The 10,137-nt window shown below is 46.9% G+C and overlaps 1 protein-coding gene across 1 annotated transcript in view; it reads left to right on the forward strand.

Annotated features, from left to right (window-relative positions):
- The window catches only part of GPATCH2 (G-patch domain containing 2), a 113,961-nt gene extending 111,387 nt beyond the window's left edge, over window positions 1–2,574 (forward strand). Inside the window, exon 10 of the mRNA XM_036277731.1 lies at window positions 2,336–2,574. Coding sequence (XP_036133624.1) covers window positions 2,336–2,574 — 239 coding nt within the window. The remainder of the gene's footprint in view (window positions 1–2,335) is intronic.
- Window positions 2,575–10,137: the final 7,563 nt, after the last annotated feature.

Genomic DNA, 10,137 nt, shown 5'->3' on the forward strand with positions numbered 1-10,137 from the left:
CAGACTTGCTATGCTAGTTTAGACTACCAGTTTTCACAGGAGTTTTACAGTTGTGAATAGAATAAAATCTCAGTCATGTGGGAAAGTATGGCAGAAGAGATGTCATCGTAAAAAAAATGTGGTGATATAATATTTTAAGTTCAACATCCATGAAACGGTAACATGTAAACTCAGATGTCCTACATTCATCTATGAAGTGGAGTTTTATATACATTTTGTCTGATAAGGAAGATATAAAAAAAACAAAAAACAGACATTGGGAGCACTGATGATGTCCAAGAGCCACAGACTGTTCTCTCCTAAGTTAACCAAGTATTTCAGAGTGTGTTTGCCACATAGTGTCCATATGCAAACGGAGGGAAGTTAACATTATAATCCACGTATAATTCGATCGATCTTATTAAACGGTCTCTTTGCCATTAATTCTCCTAGGGTGGCCATGCAGGTAATGGAAAGAGCAGGCTTTCAGAGTAGACTTAACCACAAGTGGAAGTTAGCTCTGTTCTCACTGTGTGGTCATGGTCACCTCCCTTCTCTCTCTGAGGCCATGACAGTGGCCCCGTGCACAGTTGTCAGAAGTGGAGATAATGAATGTCATATGCCGGAGGTCCTGACTACATCAGAGCACCTGAACCCCATGTGCCTACAGAACCCGTGCAGTTTGATTGTGATTTTCGTAGCTTTCTGAAAACCCCGTTCTTTGGTGTATAATCACTCCATGAGAAATGCACCTCTGTGTAACCAGAACATCTGTTCATAAAAACACTCCCTTCTCCAAACATGTCAACACAGATCATGTCTGATTCTCCACCAGGTTTTTGCCACTTCAGGGGGACAAAAAAAAAATACTAGTTTCACATTAATTTTTCATTATTTAAAAAGGGCCTTGACTTTTTAAGCAGTTGACTATTTGAACTGATTTCACTTAACAAAATTCACATGAAAAACACCTGTAGTATTGCAAATACTGTCGAAGGGTCTGAATTAGTGAGGCGTTCCTAGACCAACAAATGAAATAATAAAAACCTTTGACAAAGAGCAGTAACACCTACCACTTTCTGGGCTTAAAGTTTAAGAACTTAAAGTTTAATCACTCATAACAACAGCAGCCCAATGGCCCTGCCCCTCGGCTGGCTGGTCCAGTGCTGGGGAAGAGCGTGGGAGGCCCGGAGGTGGGCGCTGTGCCTTCTGAGCACCGGCAGGGACGGGATCGCAGGCAGAGCTGTGATGTGGGGGCCGCACGACACCTCCCCTTCCGCTGGCTGTTGATCCAACATCAATACAACACTTTAGGAGCCAAATTACTAAACAAGCTGCCAATTAGGCTTGCAGTCAGCTGGACAGATTAGCAGCTAGGAGAGGCCGATACAAGATTTTCATCTCTTGAGCCAATTACGCAAGTGAATTACCCTCCACAATGGTTTTTGGAAGACGTGAGGGGGCAGGACCGACTCAGCTGTAACCGAGAGCAGCGCCCCAGCATCAGGAGGGCTGGGCACAGCGCACGCGGAGGGTTATTGCTGAAACCGCCCGAGCGGGAGAAGCGTTCTCGGAAAAGGACTTAAAGGATTTATCGCCGCCAGGAGCAAAAGGATGAGGACGTTGTCGTGTGCTGTGCTGGGACTGAGCGTTCCCTCCCACGTCTTAATCTCATTTAAAAAATAAATAAGAGGAGGAGAGACCAGTAGCATATTCCACTCTAGAATTATTTTCCATGCAAAATGAAGTATGTTCTTTGGCGGTGGTTTGGTTTGTTTTGTCTTTAAGGTTGTGTAGAAAAGCTCTGGCGTTTTGTGTTTGGTTTTGCTTTTGCATGAATCTGTGTTTCCATGTTGTAAGAGTTCGCGCTGGAGAAATTTAATGTTTCTTTTTCCTTCGTCTCTCTTCAAAGTACAAGCTAGTGCTTTATTTTATTTTCATGAAGAAGAGGTGAAACCGGCATTCTAAAACAGAGAGGGGGTGGATTGTTTCCCGCCTGTATAAAAACACAACACCCCTGGGCCGCCGCACTTGAAATACCAGCATTTCAACATCACGGTAGTGAATCCGTGACCGTTTGTCATTGCAAAAGTAAAGTTATTCAAAGTTCTTTAAAAAGCCGGCAATAGTAACATGATTGTGCCTGTCGTTCGGGGCATAGCCCAGCTGCACTGTTCGTTATCCGTTTGCTAAAGGCTCAGTGGCTTCACGGGCCACCCACGCGGGTGGAGGCCTCCAGTGCCCGGGCCGGCAGCCAGCGCCCCCGGGACCTCTGCGGAGAGAGAACCCGGTTCTTAGCCCGGGAGGGTCTTCCGCCGGGTCAGCACTGACGTCTGTCCTCATTTTCCAATTTCAGGGTTTGTCGGAGAAAACGCCCAGCCCATCTCCGAAAACAACATAGGGAACCGGATGCTGCAGAACATGGGCTGGACGCCCGGCTCGGGCCTCGGACGCGACGGCAAGGGGCTGGCTGAGCCCATTCAGGCCGTGCAGCGCCCCAAAGGCCTGGGGCTGGGGTTCCCTCTTCCGAAGAGCCCCCCCGCAGCGCCCACCCCCGCGGCCCCCGCGGTCCCCGCCTCGGGAAAACCCGCCTGAGGAAGCGGAGGAGGAGACTCAGTGTGGATGCGCCTGCCCCGCGACCCCGTGACAGCAGAGCGCGGCCGTGGAGCCGAAACCCGCGTGGCTCAGACTCGCCCAGCCCCCCGGCGGACCCGGCACAGACGCCGCTCCGCCCCGGCCCCGGTGCTCAAGTACAAACCCCCCCTTCGGATGCTGTCAGCAGCCGGCCAGCTGTGTCTCGGACAAAGGACCGCTCGTTTCTCTTATTTATTCCGATCACGTATGTCGGTCACGTCCAATGCTTTCGAGCTTGATTCCTGCACGTGTGCGCTGCGCCCTGCACGTGTGGGGGCCCCCAGGGGTCTGGAGTGGGACAGGCCAGGAAGGGGGTTTCTGTCATCGAGTCCCATCCTTGCTTCAGGGAGGTCTAAGCAAGTCTTGGACTGAAAGGCTGGTCAGGTTCCTATTTGTGGACTTGAGCGTGTGTGCGTGTGTGTGCGCACGTGTGTGTGCGTGTGTGCGTGTGGATTCGGGGAGAGACCCATTCATCTCCTGACCTTGGACACTTAGTACCAGGGCTCAGTTGACCAACGGCGATTAACGTTTCCCTCTGACGTTCAGACAAAAACAAACCTCATCCTCCTTGTCACCAGAGTGCCCTCAACATTACTTCCGTGCACATTTTATAAATTTTACCTCATTTAGAACGTAAACTGATTATCGCAAGAAAAATGCATTTTTAAAATTCATCCTGACGGAACTACAAATTCCCTTCATCTAGACTGACTGCTACCTCTCTCTTCCCCAAAGGTTGACTTTTTTTTTTAAAGATCAACTCAACTGTAGTAAACTGACTTTAAATTTTAACCATTGGTACAAGTTAAAATAGTGAGTCAATTTGTTTAGAGATTTAAATGGCTCTCCCAAGAATTCAGATTTCTGGCAATGATCCAACCCACTTACAAGGTGAACAAAACCGATGGCCCCGTGCCGCCCATTCCAACACCTTGGCGGTGACTTGAAAACCAGGCAGAGCAAGGCATGTGTACGTGTGCCTAGTGTTATTTCTGAGTCGCCGGCTTCATAATGCCAGACATTCTAAATAAATTGCTCTTAGTTTAGAAGATTTGTTATCACCTTCATTAGTAAGGACTAATAATATTCTATTTGTAGTGGCCTTATTGGTTGAGTCAAGGCCAAGATAACATGTCAGTCACCTTGACCGTGGGTTGTACTAAGGCTTTGTTTGGTTTGGTTTTTTGGAGTTTTAGGTTTCACTGCAAAATTAAGAAGGTACAGAAGTTTGTCATAGACATCCCCCTCCCCCCCTCCCCCCACACACAGCTTTTCCCCGTTATCAACATCCCCACCAGCCTGGCACCTGGTTACAGCCGATGAACCCCAGAGACATGGTAGTTCACATTGCAGTGTTCCGTGGACTTGGACCACGCAGAATGACGTGGCTGCACCATTCTAGCACCGTACGCAGTAGTTCTGTGCCCTGGAATTCCTCTGTGCTCCACTCCAGTCGGTTTTTGAAAATTTGTAAATCCCCTTTCGAAGGTGGGGCCCTAAAGAAAGTACTGCCAGTTAGGGAGAGGAAGGTCCGCCTTCCCTTTTGTTACTTGAAAGCCCTGAAGATTTGCCAAATGTATGCCTTTCTTTCAAGCATCGCCTTCTCTCTCAGGGGTGTGGCTAGAGGAAATACAGGCGACCAGGTGAGTTGATCTTTGGAAGCGTTCATATTGGATGAAGTAGCTCTACTGTATGATTATTTTGTACCAGTTTGTTACGTAGAAATTTGCTATTAAAAATGCTTTTTGTTGCATACTCATTCTCTGGATTTAAGGGGGGGAAGCTGGGAGGGACTGTCTAGGTACCAGTTTGAAACGTCTTTGTGGTAGTGTAGAGCATTCTAGGGTCTGTCCACTAGAACTTCTTTTCAATTCCAACATGTTCTGCAGATCTGAGGATCTTCTAGAATCCTAGCATTTTGAAAACCCACATTTGGAGCCCTTCTGAACACACCATACGGTTATCGCGAGACCGACCCCCAACTCCTGTGAACGTGGCACTTCCTGGGTCCCCACCCTCCGGGAAGAGAGCGGGACACACACAGTGCAGTCTTCCTGAAGGCTTCCCGTTGTGCCCCCGGACGGGACCCCACCTTCCGAAGCAGCACCTCTGAGCTCATCCACCTTGGGTGTCCTCAACCCCTCACCACAGACATGCACGTTGACAGTTTCAGCTCCTAGCAGAAAGTTCTTCATCTGGACACCTGCAGCCCTCCCGGCGGCTCACAGAGGACCGGAGGTACTTCCTAGTCCATGGAAGTGTCGAACCAGACGGAACACACGAGTCAACCCTCGAAGCAGATCAGTGGTGACATCCAGGCGTCCCCCCCCCCCCGTGCTCTGCACACACGTGCCCCAGAACAGCACCTGCCCCTTCACCGTGCAGTGTCCTTAAGAAAAAGCAGTGCACACCTGACACTCTGCTTGCACCTGGTCTTCATGGGAGAAATAAGCACAATTCAGAAATGGAACGTTTAATGTAAATCAAATACCTTTTAAGACATGATGTCCACTAATTTATTTATGATACACACACACACACACACACACACACACGGTTAATTTTACACTTACTATGCCCACAGAACTCAAAGCAATTTATAATTAAGAACATATCATTCATATCTCCTTAAAAAGGTGGTAAGATTTTTCTCTACTCCTTCAAAAAGCCACCCTTGTACAGTAGCCACGTCTCGTATCAAATTAATTGGGTGCGCTAAAATGTTTAGGGAGTGCATAGGTCTCCCATTACTATTCAAAGTATCCATTCCCCAGCAGTAGCCAAGAGAGGCTGAGCGAGAATTAGCAATTCAACATTTTGTCTTTATACACTTGTTATACTTGACACTGACCAGCCTGTGGGCTGGAGTCATTTCCTCCCTCCCTCCCTCATCCTTCCTTCCTCTTTTCTTCTCCTCAAATATGGTTAAGTTGATGCTTCCCTTAGATTTGTTCACTTCTTTATGAAGTTATATGGTACCCTTTTAAAAGAAAATCTATTGCGAACTAAAATCTACCAATGAACTGGCCTCAGCTTTTGAATACACAGATTTCTATAATTGGTACTGTAGCTCTCAGAGGGAGTTAGGACAGTAGGTTTCGAGATAAACATAGTGTACATATATAGGTGTGTTTACAGCGCGCATAGGATGCCATATACAGACATAACTGCAAAATACTGCGTTTTATTAATGTCTATTGTAACATTGTGAGTTGATATTCTTGTAATTAATTGAACTGACAATTGCTTCTCTTCCATATATTTTCATGTTGATTTTCATAAAAGAGAAAAATCACTGTTGACTTGCTTCTTAAAACCATTTCCTCTTGGACTTTGTCTTAAAAAAAAAAAAAAAAGTGATCTAACGTTGAAATTGTAAAATGAAGTTGTTTAGCCAGAAATATTTTGGATTATTTTTTTAGGTTTTTTTTTTTTTTTTTTTTGGGGGGTAGAAAGTATATTAATAGTACAACAAAGAATGAAAGAATAAACTTGATGTTTAAGAATGTTATTTATAAGCAGCCACTGTCTTTGTGCTTTTAATGTTTCCTTCTAAAGTAATAAAAAAATAAAGTTGAAAATACTTTAAAAAATTTTTTTTCAATTGCTACCCATTTACAGTTAATGTTAACGACAAATTTAAATTCATTGTTCATCTGTAAGCCCTGATGTTTGGAAACATCAGTGTTGTCCAAAAAATTTTAGATAAAAAAATTGCTAAACAAATTTTTGACTTCCGTTTGTTCTCAGCTCTTTGTGACCTGTTCTACCACTTTTTCCTATTTGTGTTTTCTCTGAAGCTGGGAGACTCCCCACTGGCTTCAGGTCTCTTTCGTCTCAGAGATTCTAGGATTCCTGAGAAGCAAGGACAGGTTCTCCCTCTAGCCACTTGAAACATGGCAGCCAATCCACTTCCTTCTGGAAAATTACGTATCTCATAAACATGTTTGGATGTTTTAAATATTTTACAATACTCTACGGTGTTGAGTTTTGTTTGCTGTAAGAAGCATCTCATTATGTTGCTAAAATTTTATCTTTTTTCCCTAACAACTGAGATCTTGTTAGAGGAAGTGCCTTTCTTTTTTCATCCCGTCGGTATTAAATACTCATTTATTTATCGGACTTGCAGGAACATAGACTCAGCTACCAAGTGGACCATGAAGGCTCCTTCCGCTGGGTTCCTACTAAGCAGAGACTCATTCCCTTGCACACCTGACGTTGTAAGTAGATCCAGCTTTGTCTCCAGCAAGTCAGCGCCATTGATGGCCAGGAGCATGATGGACTGTTGCCACTTTCAGTCTCGCCTGGACATTAGAGCTGACTTCTGTCTCAACTGTCACAGTTTAAGTCGTTCCCACATTTGCAGACGCCACTCCTGTTGCCTTAGCAGCCTGTCCATACTTACTCCTTAGTCACTGAAGGATGAAGTTAGGTGGCCAGTGAAGACACCTTTAGCCTTTCTTTTGTTTTCTTTTTTTAGTTTGGATTTTCAAAATCAACGACTGGCATTTTAAATGTGTGTATAATACTTGCTTTCTCAGCTATACGATGATGGAGATAAGACTGGATTATCACAGCATCCTAAGTAGAAAGAACACCCCAAACTATTTTCTACCTGTTTTCATCTTCCTATCACACTTCGAGGAGATGGTCACTTCTTTCTGAAGACAGCATTCTTTTTTTTTTTTTTTATCATCCTCACCCGAGGACATTTTTCCATTCTTTGTTCAGATAGAGTGGGAGGGAGAGAGAGGAACAGAGAGAGAGAGAAACATCGACGTGAATGGGACACATTGAGTGGTCGCCACCCGCACAACCAACCAGGGCCGGGGACAAACTGCAACCGAGGTACATGCCCTTAGCGGGTAACCAAACCCGGGTCTCTCCGGACCGCAGGCCGACGCTCTAACCGCTGAGCCAAACTGGCCAGGGCTGAAGACAGCATTCTTTAGTAAAAGCAGAAAGCAGGAGAAATAGACTACTGACTCATTATATACTTAAAAATATGCCTTCCAAATGCAAACACACTTGCATCCCTAACGGAGGTGAATTTCTTCACCCGCCAGAATTCCAGTCAGGATGAGCCCACGTGCTGAGCGGGAAAACGAGTTCTGTGAGAAGGCCGTGCGGCCAACCTGGAACTGTCAAGTTCTTTGTCGACGGCTGTCTTTCATCATGGAAGTAACAGATGACCCAGGCTACACGTACAAGGGCTTCACAAAATAAATTTTTCAGATGGGTACGAAGCATTCGGGAGTACACATTCCAAGGGTGAAATCCCAGTATTTCTAATACGGGGGCCAGGGTGGCTCGGTCCTCAGCAGCGAGGACAGGGGCCCAAACCCTCCTCTAAGGCTTGGCTCTCCACCCTCCCACACCTGCATGTGCCCGTCCTCTCCTGGACCACTTCTGATGCCTTTCCACACGTCTTCATCCACGTCACCCACTTCCCAAATGAAGCCACCGCAGGGCACACGGGGAAGCGGCCTGCGTGGGCCACCCTGCCACTGTGCTGCTCCTCCCGGTCACCTAACAGGGCAGCCAGAAGCCCGCAGGTCCCTCCCACTCGGGGAGTAATTGTTTGTGTCTCGGTGACACGTGCACTAAAGAAGCTTCTTCGGGAAAAAATTAACAGTTCGTCCAGTGTGTCAGCTCGGTCTTTTTAGTGCATGGGAGGTCCTGGCCCCATCATGGGCGGTTCCGAAATCGAGGTGCGCCAGGCCCAGCGGCCTGTGCTGACAGCCTTTGCCAGGGGCCCTCATCTGCATTCCGGGGCTCACCCCCAGCGAGGCATCGAAGGAGCCCTCTGGACACAAGATGAGTGCGGGCTGACAATGCCTTGATTTGTTGAGAGAGAGAATAAATGGGTTTTTCAGAAGATGAGGAAATATCACCATTACTGGCCAATTTACAGCATTTTATCTGTTCTTCAAACATGTCACTTTTGTTATTGTTGCCTGGTAATTACATAGTGAATCGGAAAGAAAACAAATTCTGGTTCCATCCTCAGACGGATTGCAAAATCGTATCCTGATAAATGCCCATTTGTGATACACAGGGATGAAAGGTTCATTTTAATTTTGAGTGGCCAGCTCAGCCATAAATAGGACGGAGGATTAAATTTCAGAGAATCTGATTACATAAAAGCAAACAGTCTTTCTGTCCGTGTCCAGATCTGGGGATTCGGGGAGGAAGGCCCGAAAGGCATTTGCGCAAACAGCGGATTCAGAACGGCTCTCTGAAAAGCACGCGAGCTCGGGCGGAAGCTGGACATCAGTCCGTCCCAGATGCTCCCCCAAACCCAAGTGGGCCAGCGGGGGGCGAAACGGTCCCGGCTTGCAGGGGGAGCTCATGTTCCCGTCACGTCCGCAAGCTCCCCACACCTTTGGATACTAGAAGTCAGATGCTTTTCCTTGTGTTTCCTCCTCTTTCTAAGATTATTTCCCCCTTCCCTGATCCCCTTGTTGTAAAAGAAGGCTGCCTGTGGCGTTTAGCTGAGCACATAGACAACAAAAAGCACAGAGATGGGAAGCAACAGAGGTCCAGCTCCCCAGGACTGCTACTTAGTGTTGGGGGTAGAAAGTAAAGAGTCTCTGCTTAGTAGGAACCCAGCAGAAGGAGCCTCCACGGCCCACTCAGCAGGTGAGTGTAGCCCTGTACATGTTAAGTCAGGGAGGGTTCAATAACACCCGTGGGCCCCCACCTTTGCCGTGGCAGGGCGAGAGAACAGGGAACCCCAGCACTTAACTGCCTTGGCTCAGGGGTGTCACACATGCTTCTGTTCAGGATCCATTGGCCAGAACTGGTCACATGGGACCACCGTGAGCTCCGAGGGTTCCCGCCATGGGTTGTGTTGAAGCCGTGATTATACTGTTTCTACATAGGCTTTAAGACACATCCGGACTTAGATATCAAAGCAGCATCTACTGCACTTCATTGAATTTAAGATGCTAACAATTTTAAGATGCACCTTCAATTTATGTACTATTAAGAAAGAAACGAAGGGAGGGAGAGAGAGAAAGAAGAAAGAAATTGGCAAACTATCATCCACCACCCATGTATGATGTACCCCAATTTTAGAAATACTACAATGTGAAACAATGATGACGCATGTTCATAAGTACCAAATGGATGGTGCAGAGAGGAAAAATCTAAGGAATGTCAGGGAAAGCTACATGAATAGGGGGGACGGGAGCTGCTCCTTGAAGAATGATAGGGTTTGACTAGCAAAAAAGGAGGTTCATTTTACCAACAGCTCCACTGTGGATGTTGACATTAGATCATGGAAACGGCACTCAAGTCATCCCAGGCGGAATTCAGCGCCCAGCCCCGGCACTTCTGTGTGAGTGTGGGTACCTCACAGGCTCCTCTAGTTAGGAATAGTAACCGGCCCCCAAGGAAGGGTGTGTCATTGAGAAGACTGTCCCAGAAGAACCAGATTAGACGGCTCGACCCTGGGCCACATCCAAGCTCAGTCTCCCAGGGCGGACTCTATTGGGTCTGCCGCCCCCCTTCACCCTCTCC

This window comes from Molossus molossus, unplaced genomic scaffold, assembly GCF_014108415.1.
Source record: "Molossus molossus isolate mMolMol1 unplaced genomic scaffold, mMolMol1.p scaffold_m16_p_23, whole genome shotgun sequence".
Classification (NCBI taxonomy): domain Eukaryota; kingdom Metazoa; phylum Chordata; class Mammalia; order Chiroptera; family Molossidae; genus Molossus; species Molossus molossus.